The 22,810-nt window shown below is 36.3% G+C and overlaps 1 protein-coding gene across 6 annotated transcripts in view; it reads right to left on the reverse strand.

Annotated features, from left to right (window-relative positions):
- Positions 1-22,312, reverse strand: part of CEP135 (centrosomal protein 135) — a 35,244-nt gene extending 12,932 nt beyond the window's left edge. For 3 of the 6 annotated variants that reach the window (XR_009486249.1, XM_059844800.1, XM_059844804.1), the window contains exons 1-20: positions 22,173-22,297; positions 19,740-19,914; positions 17,728-18,312; positions 16,459-16,623; positions 15,289-15,479; positions 14,610-14,777; positions 13,082-13,223; positions 12,587-12,671; positions 11,500-11,628; positions 10,151-10,366; positions 9,516-9,581; positions 8,394-8,544; positions 7,250-7,443; positions 6,637-6,780; positions 5,972-6,115; positions 3,656-3,733; positions 3,343-3,494; positions 1,471-1,586; positions 1,245-1,399; positions 733-788 (exon numbers count right to left, since the gene is read on the reverse strand). Coding sequence is in view for 5 of the 6 variants with exons in the window: in XM_059844800.1 (XP_059700783.1) it covers positions 733-788; positions 1,245-1,399; positions 1,471-1,586; positions 3,343-3,494; positions 3,656-3,733; positions 5,972-6,115; positions 6,637-6,780; positions 7,250-7,443; positions 8,394-8,544; positions 9,516-9,581; positions 10,151-10,366; positions 11,500-11,628; positions 12,587-12,671; positions 13,082-13,223; positions 14,610-14,777; positions 15,289-15,479; positions 16,459-16,571 (2,300 nt within the window). In the remaining variant the exon portion in view is untranslated. Of the gene's footprint in view, positions 1-732; positions 789-1,244; positions 1,400-1,470; positions 1,587-3,342; positions 3,495-3,655; positions 3,734-5,971; positions 6,116-6,636; positions 6,781-7,249; positions 7,444-8,393; positions 8,545-9,515; positions 9,582-10,150; positions 10,367-11,499; positions 11,629-12,586; positions 12,672-13,081; positions 13,224-14,609; positions 14,778-15,288; positions 15,480-16,458; positions 16,624-17,727; positions 18,313-19,739; positions 19,918-22,172 lie in introns of all 6 variants that reach the window. The other 3 variants (XM_059844802.1, XM_059844803.1, XM_059844801.1) reach the window with 3 other exon arrangements.
- Positions 22,313-22,810: the final 498 nt, after the last annotated feature.

Genomic DNA, 22,810 nt, shown 5'->3' on the forward strand with positions numbered 1-22,810 from the left:
ATTTGTGTTTGGTAGTGATGATGGTAATTGCATATTTTATAAGCCATAAAGGAAGAAGACAAATAATTTACACTTGAAGGACAAAAGAGTAATGAAAAGATTAAACAAAAAACTAGAAATATAAATATCCGTAAACTTAGGTGAACTTTTGCATTATTTTTTGACACATATAGCCCATGCATCAATGTAGCAAATATTCAGTTACATTGGTCTTCAAATATTTAAATACTGGTGTTTAAATTTTTGCTTTTAAGATTCTATAGCTTAAAATGTCATGCTTAACCAGAGGAAAGAATGAAAGATCAGAGGAAGCCCAGCTAAAAACAACATAAATACATTTTAATTAAGATTGTACTGGTATCTTAAGCTAGAAGAATTTGATTGCCAATCATAAAGAATTCAGCTCTGAATCTTACCTGGGTCAATCTAATACCCAGCAGAGTGCCAGAAAACTACTTCTTGACCAAGAGTTAGGAAACCTTACCAGTTTAGGGAAATTAATACAGACAAGCAATTGTTAATGACCGTTGCAACTGTTCCTTAGCAGCCTGCAATACAATTGCAGAGGATGTGTCTTCCCAAGACACATCTTTATCAACACAGTACACTCCTCTACTTGACTCAAACAATTAACTCAGTTTCATCAAAATAACTCAAACAGCCATCTACTTTCACTTTGAAACTACTACATAAAATAAAACCTAAAAAGAAGGCATCCTACTCTTTACTTACTCTGTTGAGGACTCCAGCTCAGAGAGAGTTAAACGTAAATGAGCAATTGTTTTTTCCTATGAAAAAAAAATCAGAAGTGTATTAGGTATTAGTATGTTGCAACATAAGAGAACACTTCATTAAAGAACTTTTAATGTAAACCTTTATTTTAGTTCTTCATCAATAAGTAATTTCCAAGTTTCTTTTCTTTACTGAGAAAGGATTGTCTTGTCATTAAAACGAAGGGAAGTCAGCTATAGATTCTGTCATCTCAGGCTAGTACTTTATATCTCAATAAATACCTCCACATGCAAAATGCAATCAAATGCTTCTTTATTTTCTTGGAGTATTTAGGGAATACAGTAACATCCATAATTAAAGTTCTACTGAGTTGGCAAATGACTGCATTGGGTCCAAGCAGAGTGTTTATGTGCTCTGCACGGACTTTGTCATCAAGGCAAAATGTCTCCCTAAAGTATAACTGCTTTAAAAATCCCCAAATGGAATGCAAGTAGTACTTTTACTGGACATACCCTGTTAGCTAAGTTGTCATCTAAGCACGCAATTCTTTCTGTTTTTTCATCTACAGTTTCTTGAAGACTGTCCTTTTCTTTGTCCAAAACACTAATTGTACTTCTCAGCACACTGACTGCTTCTTCCTGCGAAGTGCTCCTCTGGTTTAACCTATCTGAAAACAAAAGAGTAAGTGCTTTCTATTTTAAAAATCAGGAAATAAGCACAAAAATAGTTATAGATTACCTATTATCTCTTTCAGCTTTATAATTTCATCTTGAGCTGCCAGCAATTCATCCTTTTTGAGGGACAATCTGTGCTGTAAATCTTCAACAGACTTCTGCTGTTGGTCATTTAAGAGCCTGAAAAATGAATATACAGTTGAAAGAAGCTTGGAACTTATTCTGGGTCTTCAATGTCTGCTCTTAAGCTGCTTCAAGTGCTGGAACAGTTCCAGCATAACCTCCTGACAGGGCTGTACCACCAACCAGCAGCAGGGTTGTGCCATACTAACCATCCTCTCCCTTGAGGAGAAGGAGGACTTAAGGATTGCTGAGGCCAACATCACTTGGATCCCGCTTCAAGTCCACCTCAAGATCAATGCAAAATGGAGTAATGGAACCTTGGTGGAGCAACCACCTTAGCCAGAAACATTCACCTCCTTTGATTTCTGTTACTCTTCTTAATGCTACTCGTATCTTTTGATTCTTGCTTTATAAAGTTTTTGATATGGAGCTCATAGTAGGGATTATCAGCCCCATCACATTTTAAGAAACAACCAAATTGACAGCTACAGTTCTGATCCTACTTCAAAAAATAAAGAGCCTGAAAGATATTTGAAATCATCTACCTACACAGTTGTTTTTCTTGGAAAGAAATAGCAAAGTGATTGCGGGAAAAAAAAACCCACAAAAATTCCAAAGTTATTAAAAGGATTACTTATGAAACAGGTAAAGAAAAAATCCCTGTCAAGTGGGATCCCAGAAAAGCTAGAGAAGCTTTTCATTCTTAAAAAATCTCACTAATGCAGAATACAGCATGTCTCTCTATAAAGACTGCTTTCATCCACTTCAAAGTGAAACTTGAGAGGGGAAAAAGAAAGGACAAGGGAGCAAACATAGCATTTCCACCATGCAAAAAATAAAATCAAATGCTTAAATAAATGTAGCCCTACCCCTCATCTTCTTCTTTTTGCAATATTACTGCTTTACACTGAAATTATAGGAAACTAATATGACTTTCTAATATTTATTATTGTCCTCTTTGTGCAATTGGAAGCCTTAGATGAACTGCAAGGCCTGCTGCTCAGCTTCAGTTCTTCCTAGTAATCCCCCAGGTGCTGTGCTTTGACAGGCTGTAGTGTGGTACTGCTCAGGTGGGGGATTGGGGATACCCCACAGACACTGGTTTCTCTTGTAAAATATGCAAAAAATGTCATCTACAGTATTACCCATCCTGTAATGATCTTTTACATCAACAGTTCTCATTTCCACCTCTGTTTTCAAATACTGTTCAATATCATTTTCGCTTTCTCTAAGTCTTTTTCTTGTTCTATGACATTTAGACACCTGATGGGAGCTCTTTAGTAAAGCAGCTTTAAAAAGGAACAGTGATCCTGCAAGTTTAAATAGGCCTTAGAAATACATGAGGATACTTGAATCCTCCAGTTCTAAGCAAGCTGGTCAAATCCCCACAGACTGTGTCTGTGGATCATAAGATACCAGTTCTCAACACTGTAGGTCCTACTGCTGCAGTTTGCAAAGGCATCTGTCTTCTTTTTAACAAACAGAATTTGGGAATCCTTTTAGAATTTTTCAGTTCTACTACATTCATAAGCAGAAAATATGGTTATTGGAGGAAACAGTTCTAGAATGAGCCATAAAATTATCAGTATATTTGGTCATCAAGTAAGTCCAGGAGAAGCTTGCTGTGAAAAGCCACCACAGCCCTTTCCTTACTTACACCTATTTTTCTTTAACATACAAGCTGTACCAAGTGATTTTAAAAATATTTATAATTATAGTCTTTCCCAGGAACTCAACTCTGCTATACAGCCACAGAACAAACAGAATTATTCTAGAATCTGTAAAAGATCATTACATTTTGTATCAGACTTACTGAAGTGAGCAAATCTCAGCTTTAAATTGAGAAGAATCATCAGAAGTCTGGGCAAGTTTACTTGACTTCAGATTTAATTCATTTTCCAAATAGTTTATTCTTTCTTTCAGGATAGAGACTGTAGTCCTTAGTTCACACTTTTCAATTTCAAGCTGCAATTTAAAATAAATAACCAGAAGTTATTATTGCAGAAAGCTATCACAACTTGGCTTTTAAATAAATTTAAGTTGAAAACAGATATTAAAATTAATTTCTGGAACAGTCTATCCTATTTTAGAAATAATAAAAGCTTACTTCTTATAAAAGCACTTACTCCTTGAATATTATTCTCCAATTCTGAAATATCATGCTGCAGCTTTGATTTTTCATGGTATGCTGCTTCTTGATGCATCTGAGAAATATAAAATTACATGTAAAAACACAGACATTTTTAGATTTAGTCAGAGAAATTTAGGCTTCGTGTTTCAGAAGATATTGCTTTACATTCTTAGATAAATGACCAAATGCAAAGCTCTCTCTGTAAAACTACAGAACATTAGCTGAAAATACATTACTGTAGCTTAATATAACATCACTGATTTGGAGTTTGATTCTTGGTTTAGATTTTTTAAAATAGTATATTTATATTTGGTCCCGACCCAATTAATACTTGTCAGTTGTTGTAGAGTTTACTGAGCTGCATGTAAGGCACACTGCAAAGCTACCTGGCCTTTCCCTATATCTCTGAAGAAAATTTTAAAGATTACTTATCTGTTCCCTGACTTCTGTGCATAACTGTAGTGAAACAAACTCTCAAATTCCTAGAAATGCCTTAGATTAGTGTGTTTGTAAAGGTATTTCCAAGTGGCACACATATAAAACATTGGTACTCACCTATTAGAGGAAAGGATGGAGCTGGAATCACATCTCTACTACTGAATGCACATGCTTTAGCAAAGAGGTCAGATTTACTATCACTGCATTCAGGTACACAAGAGGCCTTTATTTTTGTGGTAGTAAAATAAAGCTATGGAAGCATTCATCATACAATTACTATTGACATATGTTGTCCTGGGATAAGTCCATAAAAATGATTTTCAAAAAGTTTTAAAACATTATATTAATGACCAATACAGAAGGCAGGGAAACAAATCCTCTGAAATTATAGGCTCTTAACTACAACCATTAATGCACATTAACACCAGACATCACATGGTCATAGAACCATAGAATCATTTAAGTTGGAAAAGACCTCTAAAATATTAAGTCCATCTATTAACCCAGCAGTGCCCCATTCAACACTAAACCACGTCCCTACGGGCCATATCCACATGCTTTTTGAATATTTGCAGGGTTGGTGATTCCACTACATTCCCGGGCTGCCAGTCAAGGTCATCATAACAGGAAAACCACTGCATTAACAAACATTTTTTTAAAGGTCAAAAATACTGAAACTTGGATTGAATTTATGTTTCATGGCTCAGTCATGTGCCATTTAATATATACTATGCTAAAAAATGGAACAGTAACTGAAGATCAGCAAAAATGAAAAAGCCCATATAATCCCCAATTTGTTGGATAAGAACCATATGTGACTGTGACAGTGTGCTCCACCCCGCTCCCCTCTTTTTTTTTTGGTTAAGCACTAGTGTCCCTCCTGATAGCTGCATCCAGCTCAAGGAGGACTGTGGGATGAGAGCTAACAGCACACAGCTAAGGGTTGTAAGTCTTGCTTGGCAGCAGCTGAGGGCTAGTTGAGCATGTGGCCACTGAAATACTGCTGGTATGCAAATAGAAGTCAATCATCCTAGTCCATGGATAGAGCATGGCCCATGGCCCATTGAGCTCTCCTGCATGGCAGCAGGCTGCACACCTGCATCTCCCTTTGAGCTGGGAAGCTTCTGAAGGATATATGTTAAGGCAGAGAGAATCCTTATTGCATCTCATACTCTGCTAATGAGTTGGGAATGAGAGCACTGAAATGTTGAAATGTTAGCTAAGTGATATAGAGGATTGATTGCTATAATCCTTTAGACACAAACTATTGATCAAGTATGGATCCAGTCACTCCTTTGAGGAGTCTGGAAGGCAAGAAGACCCTTCTGAACCTCATGCCTCAATGAGAAGGTCCCCCTGACAGTTTGGCCTCTATGCAGCAAACACTCAAGTGTACCTTACCATCAAATCTTGTTAAACCACCATCGCATTTACGATTGAATTTTTGAAACTCACTGCCTTAAGAGAATAAAATATATTGCTGCTTCTCTCTTGTGAGTGAAGTGCATGATTTCTTCCACCACAATGACACCCAAACATCTTCAAAATGGTGCATATGCAAGAAGTATTCTGTGGCTGGGCCTCCATATCTAGGTCTCCCACACAAGGTGATGACAGATTTGCCCTTAAATACTTTAAAGCATGTTCCTCTACCCCAGCTTGGGACTGTGTTTACAGGAAAACTTGCTAATTCATAACAATAATAATAATAGATATTTTATAATAATATAAATTCATTGAGCTCTCAAGTGAGTTTGAAATCCAAAGTTATTGAAAAGGGGAACTGATAGACAGCCAAACACAAACACAACATCATTGTATAACCCTTCCCTATATGCCACTTCAATGTAAGCAATTAAGCTATAAAGCTCACCTTTAATTTTTCTCCAAGACTTTCTTTTTCTGCCATTAGTATTCTAAAGTCAGTCAGTGCAATGTCTCTTTCTTCTTCTATGTGACTTTGAGAAACAAAACTGTGTTTTGCCTCCCTTCTCATCCTGTTCAATTCACTCTGAGACTTTAAAAGATTATAGTTTGTTAGCATACATGAACTGCAATACAGTGTACACACTAACAAAATGCTGTAATTACAGTAGAAGTTCCATTAGAGTCTTATTTTGCCCTAGATAACTAAAATGTATTCCCTGAATCACTCAGTGGCATGACAACTTACACTGAGTAATAAAATAATTATCATTCTTTTCCTTTATTGGCCCAAGTACAGCCTAACTTCACTGTTCTCTTATCAGTTAACTACTCCTCTCTTGCTCCTTTGCTGTATCTTTACACAACCTTCTCATGCATTGTACTGATTTTTTTCCTGATGTTTATCATTTACAAATGCCAGTACAATAACTTTTAATAGCTTTCAAGGTAATAAAATAACTGGAATACATAATTTATTAACAAGTAATAAAAATAGGTATGTATTTTATCAGCCTTGGTTGTGTTCTATTAGATTTTTTATTTTACATAATCAACAGTGCAAGAAGTGTTAATTGGTTTTTTCAATGTTAACTATAAACAATTTCTTCTTACCTGCTCATAAAGAACTTTTAATCTGTCTCTTTCTGAAGTCAATAATTTGACATTGGACTGAATTTCTATCATGTGTTTTTCAAATCTGTCTAACACAGACCGCAGCTCATCTCTTTCTCTGGTGATTGATTTAAGCTCTTCACTCTGAAAAGTGATCAATAAATTTATGTTAAAATTTGCTAATTAAAACGTCTGAAAAATTAATACCAGAAAAGAACTCTTCCTATTAGCAGTACATAAAAAATAAATTCAAAATAATTTTAATCACAAGAAAAAGCCTGGCACTGGTGGTGTAATCTAAGCAACAAGAACCAGCTGTTAAAAAGAAAAAGCAAAGATGCTAGCAATAAGATCTCAGCCTTTTTCTAATTATTATCTAGTTCTATTCATTTCAAGAAACTGATCAATAAGTAATCAGTGTTACTGTAAAATGTGACAAGGAAAGAAAAAGGCAAGTTCATTGGAGTTTCTCTCAGTTGATTTTTTGCATCAAGAATGTAATTTAGAAAACTACTACAGTCATTTAATGCCACTGAATTTGAAAATATATTTGATGTCTTCTTAATTGTTTCTACGGTATTTTTTTCACTTATCTTGACAGCAAGAACCTTACCTTCTCTGCAGTCCTGCGGCTTGGGCTAGGCTTCAGTCTAACCATTTTCTGAAGATAGTCTAATTCTCGCTTATAGTAATCTCTGTCATCTTCTAAGGTCTTCACAAATGCATCCAGACGAGATGGAGATTTGTCTCCTAGGGCAATACCAAAGTCCAATCTCATTCTTTCAATTTCTAGGACAAGCTCTCGTTCTGGAAGGAAAAAAAAAGAAGAAAGAAAAACAACTCCATGGTGAAGTAATGAATTTCCTCAAAGACACTGGCATTTAGGATGGATTAACTTGCACCAACCATCCAGGCAGCAATCCTGCTGAACAGGATGCAAGAGTTCTAAAGGCTAAAGAAGGCTAAACACAAATGAGTAGCATAAGACCATCAGAGGCCTCACAGCACCTTGAGCTCTATCGACAGAGGGATGTGATTATTCCCCTTTATTTAGCACCAATGAGATTGCACTTAAAATACTGTTTTAAGGTTTGCCCCTTCTACAATAAGAAAGATGTAGATAAATTAAATCCAAGGCAAGCCATGCAAGCTGGTCAGGGAGCAGAATGCTCGCTATGGGGAATAGCTGAGGGAACTGGGTTTATTCAGCCTGGAGAAGTGCTGGAGAGCCAAGGGGAGACTGACAGTACCACAAGGGACTTACAGATAATATGGAGCCAGCTTCTTCACAGATACATTGTAGGTAAATAAGGAACAGTGGCAATTAATTGCTACAAGCAATTACAAACAACTGTAATACGGGGAAAAATATTTTTCTCTGACAACTGAAGAACGTTAGAGATAATGTGGAATCTTCATCCCTGGAGGTTTTCAAAACCTAGATGGATAAATCTCTCAAGAAATGGAGTCTGAAGAGTTTTGGAAATTACTTTGTATGAAACTGCCACAGACTTAGGATAAGCATGTCCTGTGGGATCACACTAAAAAGCTCAACTTTCAGTTCTCACATGCAGAATGAAAACATCATTCTGTGACAGGAGTTTTCACTTCAACTATGACTGGAGACCTACAGTCTTCTTTTAGTTTATACATACTACAAGTCTTTTAGTACTATTAACTGTATGTTAACTAGGTAGGTATTCTATTTCAAAAATTACAGAAAGGTATTTTCCAAAAATCTATGTTTGATGATTTACCTTTTCTTTCTAAATTCTCTGTTTTTTCCGTCAACCTTTGCTTCTCTTGTTGAAGCTGGTTTAACAACAGCTCAAGATGCCCTTTTTCATCTGTTTTCCCAAAGAGTTCTTCATTCAGTCTCTCATTCTCCTTATGACATGAGCACAACTCCTGAAGTAACAAGTATTATTATAAAAATTAGAAGTGCCAATAGAGACATTTGGGGGAAAAAATGTAACATTTTGATAAACTTTTAATATACAACACTATTTACTTCTGGTTGACCTGGATGTTTTATGCTTTAATATTTGTTGCAGGCCATCATTGTATTTATTTTATTAAGTCTAAGTAAGCATTACTTTTTACATGGTTTGCAAGCAGTAACAAGAAAAGAAAACAATCCAGTAGGATAGTGGGATACAAACATGGGAAAAAATTTAACGACTAAAGCAAGAAATAATTTTAAGTGCATTTGGTAACAGTGTTGGTGTTAAAGTGCATTACAATACAGCATCGCAGTCAATGCAACTCTGAAGCCAATCAAATGCTATTTGGCACACCTTTCCTATAATCTGATGTCCTGAAAATTAAACATTTTTGTATTTGCAAGTTCCCTAGATAGACTGAAACAAAACACTGTACTCAGCTAATACACAAGTTGCCATATATGTTAGAAAGAGATCGGTCTTCAAAGAATTGATAATAGTGATGTTTTTCATCTGGGCCCTATGCTTTGTTTCTGAGTGAGCCAAGTATTGGATAATTTTTCACATCCCAATTAAGAGACAAAGCAGTTTCAAAACAATGAAAATCCTCTAGGGTGTTATAACTCATTTGTGGTAGAAATTATTACGTCCTCCGGAAATTATGACTTCAGATAGCAGAAATAAGGGAATGTGCAATAAGGAAATAGTCAACCATACTGTTTACAGTGATTTCTTTGTTTATTTTTTTCAACAATATGATGTAACTTCTCTAGCTCTTTCATTTATTCATTAGTAATTTTTACATCAAAGGTTCAGGGTACTAAAGAAGTTCTTGCTAATTGTTAAATTGATTTCTTTTATAATAAATGAAACAATTATGTGGATGACAGCATAATAAAAAGGGTACAAACAAGAACTGAAAATATTTTTACTTACTGATTTAAGCCTTGTTATTGTTTCTTGTAGATCCTGTATTTCACTGACTTTTCTTTCAATTTCTTTCTATCAACCAAAATTAACCTATATGTTAAGAGTTACATATTCAAAATGACAAAAATCCCTTTGTTACAAAAAAAATAAGGAAGCAGACTATTTTGGTAAGAAATGAAGTAGTTAGTTCCTGGTAATAAAGCAGTAAAGCTTCTATGAAGCGAAAGCACAAAAAATTTGTTGTATAAACACCCAAGCTCGTTTGGAGCACAATAATTAAATGAATCACTGCATGACTCCTCACAGGAAAAAACCCTCCAAATATATGTACTGCTGTTGCAAATATGCATTACCTAGCAATAGCATTAAGCACCTCAGCATTTTATTTCCTACTAAGCTAATAAAAGAAAAGAGACAGATTGTCCCTTAACTAAAATCATCCCAACCTAATACAGTAAAGATACAAAATAGTTGTGATTAATCCCCTTTAAGTGAGAAATTCTATGAAATGTTAAGAAAACTGGAAAAAAAGTTCTTTTAATCTTCCTTTCACAAGCCAATAAGCCTTTCATTGCAATTAGAAAATATAAAACCAAGTAAAATGGAGCAGGGCCTTCACTCTGTGACACATTAGTGATTACCTTTGCTTCTCCAATTTCCTTATCTGCAGTCTCAAGCACTATTTCTTTGTGTCTTTCCAACTGCTGTGCCAAGTGATCTATTTCATTCAGTTCTTGACACAGTTCTTGATTTTTATTGCTTAAATCCACAACCTCACTAGTCACATTTTGTTTAGTGTCCAAGAGATCTTGAATGTGATTTTCAAGTTCTTTGTTTTTTTTCTGAAGGTAATCAACCTGAAAGACATTTTTCATTAAAATATTAATATGCATTCTTAAGTTAGGTTGCAAAAGTTCCTCCCAATCTTCTGAAATACAGTATCTCTATATCCAAAGTAAAAAAGTGGTATCATGTTAAAAATGCCAAGATTTTCTATTTTTAGAACTTAATGCTTATCAACCTGAAAAAGAAACACAATGTTATGAGCTCTCTCATAGTCATGAATACCATTATCTAAAGACAACCATACATTTCTTGTCAAATAAAAGTGGTAAATTGGGACCAAGCCTGAGCAAATAATCTTGATAGGGCAAAACCAGCTTCAAGCAGCTCTGGGCTCACTCCCTGTACAATCAATTTGTATTCATCATGATTTACTAATTCAGGATCACTGAGCACAGCTGTCCTGTTTCCAACTCATAGCTCATTCCATATTTTTGCAGCAGTGAACTTAAGCTAATAAACTCTTCAATGTGCATCATGCACTGTACATCATGTACAATCAGTACACAAAATGTCTAACTCATGCGAGAAAAACCTGAGAATTGATGGTACTGATCCAGAGCTGGGCTTTATGTGATTTGTACTCCAGCCCAGCTTTAAATTCTCATTCAGAGACCACCACTGAATGCATGCTAATACAGTAAACACAAACACCTTGATCCTAAGCTTATCCTTTCCTCACAAGTTTGTGTTGGAGTAAAAGTGGGGACCATTTGAAATCCATGAGGAAGATTCCCCGCTCTCTCATGAGAATATCTACAGTGTTACCTTTTATCATAATTACATATACCATTGTTATTTTCTAAAGCATAAATGGCATGTATGCAATAACTTTCTAACTAAATAAAAGGATTTTCAAACTTGCTGAACACAGTGTGTCATACAAAAATTTGCTGAATACTTTCAGATTAACATACTATTTACAGACATGAGTTCATTGAATTCTTTACCAAAACCTTTCTGACAGACCTTCATAACAGGAAATGAAATTTCCTATTCAAGAAACACTGCCACCAGAAAAAGAAAGGCAAGTTCCATCTACTGATTTTATATCTATAGCAGTTGTTTGAAGAGCTAGAAGTTTTGTGGGGTTTTTTAGATCGCTATAGTTTTAGGTTTGACTAAACAACTGTAATAAATGAATTACCTGTATATTCAAGTGGGAAATAAGCTTCTCATTACTTTTAGTTCTTGATTCCAGAGAGAGAACCTCATGAGAACGCCCACCATCCAATGCCAGCATTAAGCGCTCGATTTCTTTGTCTCTTATCTCAACCTTTGAGGGACAAAAAAAAATGCTCCAATATCCTTACACACCATAAATAGTCCCTTCATTTAAATAAGCACACACATAACATTCGGCACAAGGTACACAACTAAAAATGCAATTTCTATCTTGTATTTGGTTTTCTGTTTTTTATATTTTTGGTTCTTCTGAAAAAATTGTGTCTTTGAAAGAGAAATAAATTAATAAAACACAATTTGTAAGGAAAAAATTGGAACAGTTCCTACTAGATTACATTCTTGAAGAAAACCAAATGATTTTAATTTGAAGTGAAGTTAACAAATGCTATAACTTAACTCAGACTAGCACTTAAAGTTAGGGAAAAAACTTCTAAGTAAGCTAACTCAGTGACTATTCCAGTCACTGGAAAAAATGAAATATTGGAAAAGGAAAAACCAAGATGTGAAGAAAAAAGAAAGACGACTGTGTCCACCAATCCCTAGAGTTTGAAAGACATAACATATGAACATTTGATGTAATTCCATTACTTAAAGATTGTACCTATCTTATCAATCCACTCTCATTAAAACATTAGAAAATCTGTTGTTCACAAAAATTTAAAAAATATAGCCAGTCCAAGCAGTGAAAAAATTATCCTAAGATATGTAGATCAAATTGCTATTTTGAATAAGTTAACACGCACTAAAAAATGCAGACAAATTCTACTTCTGATTGTCAAGTTTAGCTTATTTAATGTAACTTCAAAAGTCAAAATTTATCAGCAAAACCACTGGGCAAGTATTTGCTGCTGTCTCCAAAAGCAGAGGAGGGAAACTGCTCGACATCGGCAAGTTAAAATTATTAGATTTCACAAGCCCTACAGTTCATTCCCAAGAAGGTTTTTAAGACATCAAGGCCATTGCCATGGCTATAACACCCAAATAATAACAATATTATTAACATTAATAATAAAACAACAATACCACTACTACTGATGATACAAACATACCTGTTTGCTATAATTTTTCATTCCACTTTCAGATGTCTCCAGTTTTTCCTGTAGCTCTGTTACTTCTGACTGCAGTTCTTGGATTCTGAAATAAAGCACTATATTTTTTATGTGAATTCATGAAAGAACTGTATGCACACAATTCTATACTAGCATTTTCTCATTGCTCCTGAATCCAAATATTTCACAGAGAAATAGTTCTGCTCATGCAAATATTAATGCAGAAGCTGTTGTCTGAGATGCTGTAGCAGGCTGACTGTGTCTGACTGTCAGTCCCCCCCACAGATGGTCTCTTCCTTTCCTCAACAGGATGGGGGAGAAAAGAAGAAAAAGCTCACAGGTCAAGAAAAAGACAGGGAGACCATCTACCAACTACTGCCACCAGTGAGAGACTCCAGTGGGAGAAGATTAATTTAACTTATCAATCAAACGGAGTAGGACAGTGAGAATCAAAGACACACCTACACTTCAAAGCTAAAAAGCTCTCTGGCTCACCGATTATCAGCCACCTGGAGCAGGTCTGCAATATAAGGGTCCTCTGGCTGAGGCACTGGGTAGGCACTGACAGCTGATGGGGGCACAAGCTGGTCTATCTGCATGCGCTGCCGCCTGAAGGGAATGCTTTTCCTCCTGCCACCTAAAAGCCCAAACCAGAGACACAGTACTTGGAGTTAAAGCAAGGGAGTCATCATCTTTAATACCAAATTAATTTTCTTATTTATTCCACTGCTTCTGAATGGGCATGTTTCATCATTTTAATCCTTCTGCAATAAGCTGATAAAATTCATATATTCTAGACAACACCATTCTTGCAGGTTAGTACCAGTTTTGCCAAAGTTCACTATTATAATAAGGAAACACACAAAGCTTTTATAAGTAATTTCCCCCAGTGTTTAAGATCCCAAATACTCTATAGCTGAAATTTGTTGAAGCTGTTAGTGATTCAGCTTACTAAAACAGCTAAATCAAGACATCACAAAAGGCATTTGGTTTTCACATCTGAGAACTATTTCATGACTGAACTAACCTTTGCATTGTTAGGTAATATTGTAATTCCTTCTACTCTGTGTTCATTTCAGTTAATATCATATCCTATTGCTTAGCAAGCAGAGTATACTATTAGCTTGAATGATAACATATTTAGAAAAAAGCAAAACACAGTATTTTTTCCAGATAGAACATTTCCCCTTCATCATATGTTTAAATAAGAACAGGCAATATTGGATAATGCAGTATAGAAAAATCCTAGAAGACTGGTGACCAAGGGGCAAGTATGCAGAAGGATAGACAAAAGCCTAACACGTCATCTTTGTAGCAAAGGACATGAAGTGCAAAAAGGTATCCAAAAATAAAGAGGAAATTTAATTTTTTCCTAGCTATCTATTGATTTTCCTCAATTGCCAAAAATGCATATGTAATTCAATGACTTGGAAAAAAAGACAGTCTCAAAATTTCACAAAATAATTCTCTATTCTTTAGCTTCAAAATAATTAAGAAAAAGGAAACCCTGGAGAAAGACATTAACCTGTAAGTAACATCTAGAACATTTTAAGTTATCAAAAGACCCTTTAAATATTGTAAGTTTATAGAGGATTGGAATACTTGTAGACATACTTAGCATCTTGCTATGTTTAGATCTCGGTTCCAAAAATCTGAATTTGTCACTTACACATCAACTTACACTGTCAAAATTATGCAAGTGACAAACAATATGCCTCTTAATTAGTTGCAGCAATAAAAGAAATAGCTGTTGATTAACTCTGCTTTCTAGTCACATTTTAACTTAAAAGTCTTCAGTTTAATCTAAGTTTGCATTCAAATTTGTCCCTAACACAAGTGATGACCTAATGAAACTTCAGACAGAGAAATGACAGAATTCAGACCCCAAAGGTTCAAAGGGTGATGTTACTCTACTGGATATTTTACTACAGTAACTTCTCTTACAAGAGGAAAAGATATTATGTTCTGAAGATCCAAAAAAGCCCAGAAAAAAGTTGAAATATCTGTGATTATTTACACGCACCAGGTGTTTGCACCACGGCTTGCAGATTCTTCTCCTGAAGCTGCTGAATTTTTTCAGTTTTGGCTTTGGTCTCTTTTTCTAGCACTTTAATTTTATGTATATACTGGTTATTCAAAAATTTCAAGTCAGTTGTTTCGTGTTCAACCCTCCTTAAGCAAGCTTTCAAATCTTCAAGGGAGAGAAAAGCAATATTATCTCTTTCATTCACTATTATTTTTCCAAGTAGCACCAAAATAAGCATAAATAAAATCCAATATTCTTTTTCCATAGCATAAAATTATCAAATACACACACATATTGCATACTTTTACAAACAAACACACAAAAATATATATTTATAAATGTTTTACAAATAAACACCCACTGTGGAACAAAGGCCCATTTAACAGCAGTATTTAATTTTCAATTAAAAACCACCATTTCAAGGTACAAAAGTAAACATTAAGACTTCTAACATTGTCATATTTTATTGAAACAAAAATCTGCAGAACTTCCAAAGTTTTCTGACTGCAAAAGAAATGTCTGCGCACGAACGTTAATTCATTAAAGGCACCAAATTCCATGACCACTCACACTCACTTAAAAGCACAGATAAAAGAATCTGCAGATGAAGGATTTAGCCACGATTTTATTTTGGCATGGAAGGATTAAAATAATAAAATCTTCACTTGTATATTACCTTTAACATGCCGATCAGACTTCTCTTTCAGTTTTAATATTTCTAAATGTAGATCATTATTTTCCCTGGTAAGTCTAGCATTCTCTGTTTTATAAGGTTCCAAAATAGTATCATAATTGCTGCACTCTTTCTCAGTTTTTCCAGAAGAAAACTTTGCTTTGCGCAAGCTCTCAGTTGTATGAACTAAGTCACTAGGATAAAGGAGCATCAGATGTGTTAGCAATGTTATCAGCCTTCACACTGCAGATGCAAATGTTTATTATGACCGAAGAAACAAAACCCTTTTCCCAAGAGGGGGAACAAATGAGTTCAAACAAAGGCAACAAAACATTAATGTCATGTAAGAAAAACTGAAAGATAGGAACCATCTGTTTAAAAAAAAGGGTAATTAGGAAAGAACAGGACAAAGAAAAAAAGAAATAAAAATATTACAGAGCATATCAGGAGTTTACATCTGATAAGTATCAAAGTTAGTGATGGAGAGAGTAAATATACCTGTAGACACATGAATGAGACTTAATGTTGAAAACAGATGACTCTGTATTTGCCTAACTATGTTCTTCCATCTGTATTACATACTAGAGAGCAAAGGAACCAGAATAGCTACATTGGTGTGTTTGGTCAAATATAAGTGGATTACTATGGAAATTACTGTGTTCTTAATAATATCAAAGCCAAAAATTGGCAGATCTAATAAAAAGGAAATCTGAATATTTCTGCCTTTTTTCTGTTGTGTCTTGTAAAAAAGGGCAGAGACAACAAATCTAAAATTCTCTAAATGAAGCCATAATAAATGGAGATGTGAATGTTTTATTTTAAGTCACAGGACAGGCAATAGGGATTATTTTTTATACAACCAGTTACAAGAGTGTGTCCTTTTAAGCACACATCAATAGCCAATATTCTTGGCTCTCTTATGAGGTTAGAAAAGTTGAATCTTTCTATGCCATAAATCCTTAGAAACAATTCTGCTGAATTAAATTAAGTCTTAAGATGTTCCCATAATTTAAGCAAACCCATTTGACTTCATCAGACACTGGAACCTTATGTTAGCTCTAAAATAACACTGCTAGAAAATAATCCTCATATTAATCCTTCTTTCTTACATGTCAAAAATCAAACAATACCTACTATATGATTACTATTTTTAAACGAATCCCCTTTGAATACCTGAAAAGTTTTTCCACCAAAGGTAAACTGTCCACTCCCAGTGGGTGCCGATAGCCCAGCTGATTCAGACGTTTCCTGAGATTAACAAACCTTCGCTCTGCATTTGTACTCATTGTAAACACACCTCCAAAGCTGCTCTTGTCACACTCAACAAAAACAGGACACCTGCAAAAGATTGTTGGTTACAGCATCTGTCCTTTAGAGAAGGAAAAATATAGGATAAAATAATGGAAAAAACCTTTTTTATTCTGTAGGAAATACAGTGCATAAGCATGTCCTTAAAATTTAAGTAAATTAAAACAGGGTCACTGCAACTGAAAAGTTTTAAATATATTCCTTTAAAAATAAGTATTTGCCTTGGCAGTTAGTTTTCTCATTATATATTCTGATTATTTGAATCATGGTTATCACTGTATCTTACACAATACAAACTGACAGATTACTCTGAAAAACTCACTTTTTTCTTTCATTTATAAATCTTACTTTCAAAGTTTACAAGCCAGTACTTAATATAACTTATGCCAACCATTACATAAAATATGTAAAATGTTAAAGACAGATTAACTTTCAACATCTACATTCTATAATAGAAAATAGGAATGATAAAAAATACTGGTGTACTGTAGTCATACTTGCATCATTTTCTGGAAAATACAGTTTAAGGAACAGAGAGCTGGGATTTTCACAATTGATTGATTAGTTATCTTTTTATTACTAAGCAGATCTAAAAGGAACTGGATCAGCATTACTGTGTCTGAATCCAAATGATAATTTTGATTTTCCCGAGTACATCTGAGGGAAGAAGAACTTTTACATCATTATGTCCTTCTGAATTTAGACATAGAATGAGAAGACAAATCAAATACTAAAGCTTATGTTTCTTAACCTGTAAAAACATCTGTTAAATAGTTAGAAATATTTTTGAAAAGTAGTTATTTTAGTAAAACATCTTCCCTCACATTTCTTCAGAAGTTTCAGTATTAACCTATCAGCTGCAAAGACCTGAGCAGCCAAACTACCAATTCAAGGTGGTGGTGTTTGCATCTCATATAAAAGGAACAGAATACAGAGATCACCCAAACGATCATCGCAATCCTACAGATTTAAAAAAGATATTAAATAAATACATGCAGGTATTGGAAAATAAAATGAGTTATTATACTAAAGTGCATGAATAATAAAAGTTCATGTTTCTCTCATATCTAATGCTGGAAAATTAAGATTTCATCTCATTATATTAAAAAGCTACATAGAAGTCTAGCAACGGACCTGTGGTTGCCGGGTACTGCTCTGTAGATGAGACTCACCAGCCTTACAAGCACGGCATCTGCTCTGGGTACTACCAAAAATACTTGCTTGAAGAGGTTTGGGTTGTTGGGACATTAACTAAGCAATGGCATTGCCAACAATCCCTCACATACTGTGCTGAGGTGGCTGAAGGAGGCAGGGTTCCACCAGTGTACTCACTGGAAGTCAATGTCTTGATGCGTAGGAAATGCTCTTCATACTCCTCTGAAAGCCAAAGACTAAAGTAAAAAGTTCTTGGTATTTCTACATTAAAGTTGAAGATTCTGTGTTGAAATCAGGAAAAGTGTGATTGTGTTACTGTCTCTAGACTGAGACTCAGGAATACATTTTATATTAATACAGAAGAAAACTGGTAACTCCTGAGCTCATCTTCTTAAGAAGACTTGTATTAGTTAAAAAGATTAAATTACCTCAAAATAGTTCATCAGATTTGTTTAAAAGCTTGTGTTTTAGAAAGAGAAAAGATTTTTTTACTAACTGAATTGAGAAAGTTTTACAGAAGAAATATCAAGAACAAATCCCTGTCACAGCTTGTACAGGAAGTACCTGCAAAGAAAAATAAAAGGAAATATGTTAGCACTTCAGTTACTGTGGCTAGGAAGTACATATATAATCACACTAAATCCCTGCAATAGGAATTTAAGATATAGTAACCTAAACATAATCCAATATTGGGAAGTACTGACAAATTGCTGGTTGAATCACTCTCTTTCCTAAGAACTGAAATTTTTAATTTAACTCATTATTACCACTGGAATCAATCCAGAAAGGGTATTATCTTATATTCCCTAGAGTCATAGCTGATCCACAATAAGACCAGGAAATGAATAGCTGTAGTATAGGTCCAAAAGGCATCCTAGAATGAGTATAAGAATTGGGGTTGTTATTTCAGAGAGCTTAACACTGATATTAAAGTCTTCAAAGACAAAAATTGTCATACACCCTTTCTGGAAAGAAATTATTTGTCAGTAATTCCAGACCTCTGCCATTACAGACTACCACAATTTAAATCTTACACCCTAAACTTACTCTATCACTATTCTTACTATAGCATGAAAAAGTATCTAGCAACTTCTACATGAGGAAAATTTGTTTTTTCTGGAAATACAAAGTCAATATATGACATGCACTGATTCAGTTGAATTCAAGACCTGTCTGACACAATGTCCTGTGTCTCTTGACAGCTGCAACAGCAAGAGCATAAAAACCTAAAAAACATGAGTCGAATCTCACTCCTACATACATTTTTTTCATACAAGCCTATAATGCAGGGCCTTGAAGGGCTTCAAGATGGACTGAAACAATTATAATAGTACCTGATAGACCTTTCTCTGAGCAGCCACAGAGATACCCGGCTGTAGCCTTCACCATTCATATTGATTCCTAACTTATCATTTGCCTTTTTGATTGCTCAAAAGCATCGATTAGATGCAATCACTGTGACACATCTCACTGAATGGTTACTACCACTTCAGAGACCACATCATGTATCACTTTGCCTTTACTAACACTGCTCCTTAACTCTGGCATCATTACTCAGTCCAGTGAAATCCTTCTGACATCCTTGGACTGCACTTAACATGTCCACATAATGAGCAAATTTTGTCCCCTGCTGTTTAACCCACTCTTTCACATTACTGATCAGTGTTTGTCATAGCTTAAGCCCAGCCTGCAACCAAGCACCACACAGCTAGCTGGCTTGCTTACTCCCCCTACTCCCACAGGGGTGGAGAGGAGAATCAGGGGAAAAAAGGACAAAACTTGTGGATTGCCATAGGAACAGTTTAATACTCAAAACAAAATACAACAACAACAACAACAACAACAACAACAACAACAACAATAATAATAATAATAATAATAATAATAATAATAATAATAATAAGCAGCAGCAGCAGCAGCAGCAGCAGCAGCAGCATTGAGAGAGACTGATAAAACCAAGAGATGCACAATAAAATTATGCAATTGCTCACCACTTGCTGACTGATGCCCAGCGTGTCCCCGAACCACAATCAGCCCCGCTCTGGGTAACTCCCCAGGTTATTTTTTCAAGGTGTGGAATACCCTTTTGGCCAGCTCAGATCATCTGTCCTGGTTATGCTCCCTCATGGCTTTCCATGCAGCTCCTAACCGGCGCTGAGAAGTCCTCTGCTGAGAGCAAGCACTACTTAGCAACAACCACAACACCAGAGTGTTATCAACATCATTCTCATGCTGAATCCAAAACACAACATTGCACTGGCTACTAGGAAGGAAACTAACTTTATCCCAGCTGAAACCAGGGCACCTGGTCTTTGTTTGCTCTAAAGCATAGATTAAATACACTCACAGTGACACATCTTTCTGAGCAGTTACTGCCATTTTAGAGACTACAACACGTATCACATTGCCTTTATTAACAATATGCTTTAATTCCCACTTTATTACTCAGTCCACTGAAACTCTTCTGCAAGCCTTGAGATTCCACTTAACGTGTCTATAAAATAAGCAAATTTTGTCCCTTGCTGTTTAACCCATTCTTTCAGATCAGTTTTAAACAGCAGACAATCTTCTGCACATTCACTGTAAGGCAGTACTTCCTACTCTCTCTTAACCACCAGCTTCTTTTCTCCATTTCTGACAGAGACCTGATTTCTTAAAAGCATTTGGTAAACAACCTTCTCAGAAAGCTTTTTTGCAAATCCAAGTTTTCTACATTATTTGCACCCAGTCAATTCAATCCAGAATATGCTTTTATTTAAAGAAGCTTAATAGCCTTGTGAATCACAACCGAGTCCTGATGAAAGATATGTCACACCTACTAGACGTCTGTAAGTTTGCAAAGTACTGGAAAGCACTCTTAACAGCTCTGGTATTTCCCATGAGACAGGCTACATTAGCTGCATAAATAGTTCACATAATTAATCAACTAAATATTTCTTGCAATTTAGTGCTGCTGCGAAGAAAATCAAATTTCCATTTTTCATGAAAAATAGAAAAGAGATAATTGAACAGTACTTTAATTCAGCCATTTCTTAAATAGGAAATGTTTAAGAAATTACATCTCTAGTACTTTAAATCAACCATTAGCTAAACAGGATTTATTAATATGTTTAAATGATTACATCTCTCAATTGCTTGCTGAAGAGTATTCAGAGCCAATTAGCCTCATTTTGTGTTCCCCCTTTGCTCATGAAGACTGCCTAAAGTGACAACATTCACATGCTTCATTTTATGACATGCCTGGATGGCTGTGAGGAGTCTTTTGAAGATATAAATGTTTATGTAATAGATATATGTAGCACCTAAGAACTGTTCCCTACTGTTTTAAGTCACCAACTGAACCTAGATGTGAAAGATGGGCAATAACGAAACCTTATATTCAGCTGCTCTAGGCTTTAAGTAGAGAATCAACTGGCATAAAATTGTGTGAAAGAAGCAATGTTTGTAGGTATTAGATTAGCAGACTGAAGTCCTCCTTCTGTTCAAAGAACAACACACCAAAATTGGTGGTGAGTACAGTTTCGAACTGTTGCAGATGCAATAATTGTGTTATCAGTCAGAAAATGTAATAATAAAAAAGCAGAGCAAAGGTGGATCTTGGCCATGGAAGAAATAATGCAGTCATTGAGCCATGTGGACAACAAAACTACATTGATAACAGCTGAACACAAAGAAATCTCTATGGACAAATGCATATGCTATGAAACAATTTTTTTAAATTGAGTCTGTAACATTACCACCAAAGACAATCGTGAACTGCAGTTTCGGTGTCTCAGTTTTGGGAAATACCAAAATGCATTTTTTATTCAGCAGAACTTACATGTTAAGGGTTTTTTTCCCCCTTTTGTTCCTGTTCGCCCAGGTACCAAAGGCACTCAGTGGACCTGATATTTGACTACTGCGGTGCTTCAGGGCTGCGCCGTGATAAGCAGCTGCTGCAGTATCGTGTTGAAAATACCCCCAAAGAGCCAGCCTTGCTTTAGGAAAGTCTGCTTCCAAGGGGATTTGCTGGGACTTCACTTCTGACTAAGATATTCATACAACATGCTTGCTGGGAAGTCTCGGCACTTTGCCAATGGAAAGACAACACTTGTTCCGAAGAAAGATTTTTTTGCTAAAGTGTAATGGAATGCCCGAATCATTAGGGTTGGAAGGCAGCTCTGGAGATCATCAGGGTCACCTGGAGCCGGTGACAGGAACGTGTCCAGATGGGTTTAGAATGTCTCCAGAGAGGAAGACTCCACGTTCTCCCTGGGCAGGCTGTCACCACACGCTGGACGTCCCCACTACAGCACAGGAAAACTCTTTCGATTATGAGCCTGCTCATCAGCTTTGCAGACCTTCCAGCAATCCCGATCTATACCCACAGAGGGGCGGTCGGTCGCTTTGCCAACAGGTTTACGCTACTTTTCCCCCACACTTACCACTAAAAGCAGGTGCCGGCAAGCGGGGCGGCTGCGGAGCGGCCGCGACGTCCCAGCGCTGAAAAACCTTTGAAAATGGCGCGCGGAGCAGCGGCCGCTTCCGGCCCGTCACCGCAGCAACGGGGGGACGCGCCGAGCGCCGAGCGCCCGCCCGGGCCCGGCCCTTCCGTCCCTTCCCTTCCCCTCCCGCCCCTTCCCCGCCCGGCAGCCCTCGCGCGGCCGGAACGCTTCCTGCGGCCTCGGGCATCCTGAGATGCGGGATAAGCGGCGTCGGCCATGCCCACAGCCCGGCCCCAGGAGTCTGCGAGAAGGACGGAGGAGGATGGTTTCCATGGGCATGTAATGACAGGAGAAGGGGCCAAAGATTCCGAGTGAAAGGGAAGTAGGTTTAGATTGGGTAGGAGAAAGCTCTTCACTGTAAGGGCGGTGAGACGCTGAACGGGTTGCCCAGAGAAGTTGTGGAATCCCCACTCCTGGAAGTGTTCAAGGGCAGGCTGAATGGGCTTTTGAGCAACCTAGTGTACTGGGAGGTGTCCCTGTCCATGGAAGGCCGTTGAAACTAGAGGATCTTTAAGGTTCTTCCAGCACAATTCTGTGAAATCTAAGTTTCATCCAGCAGGTTTGTTACAAAACTCAGA

Source organism: Haemorhous mexicanus, chromosome 4 (genome assembly GCF_027477595.1).
Source record: "Haemorhous mexicanus isolate bHaeMex1 chromosome 4, bHaeMex1.pri, whole genome shotgun sequence".
NCBI classification, from domain to species: domain Eukaryota; kingdom Metazoa; phylum Chordata; class Aves; order Passeriformes; family Fringillidae; genus Haemorhous; species Haemorhous mexicanus.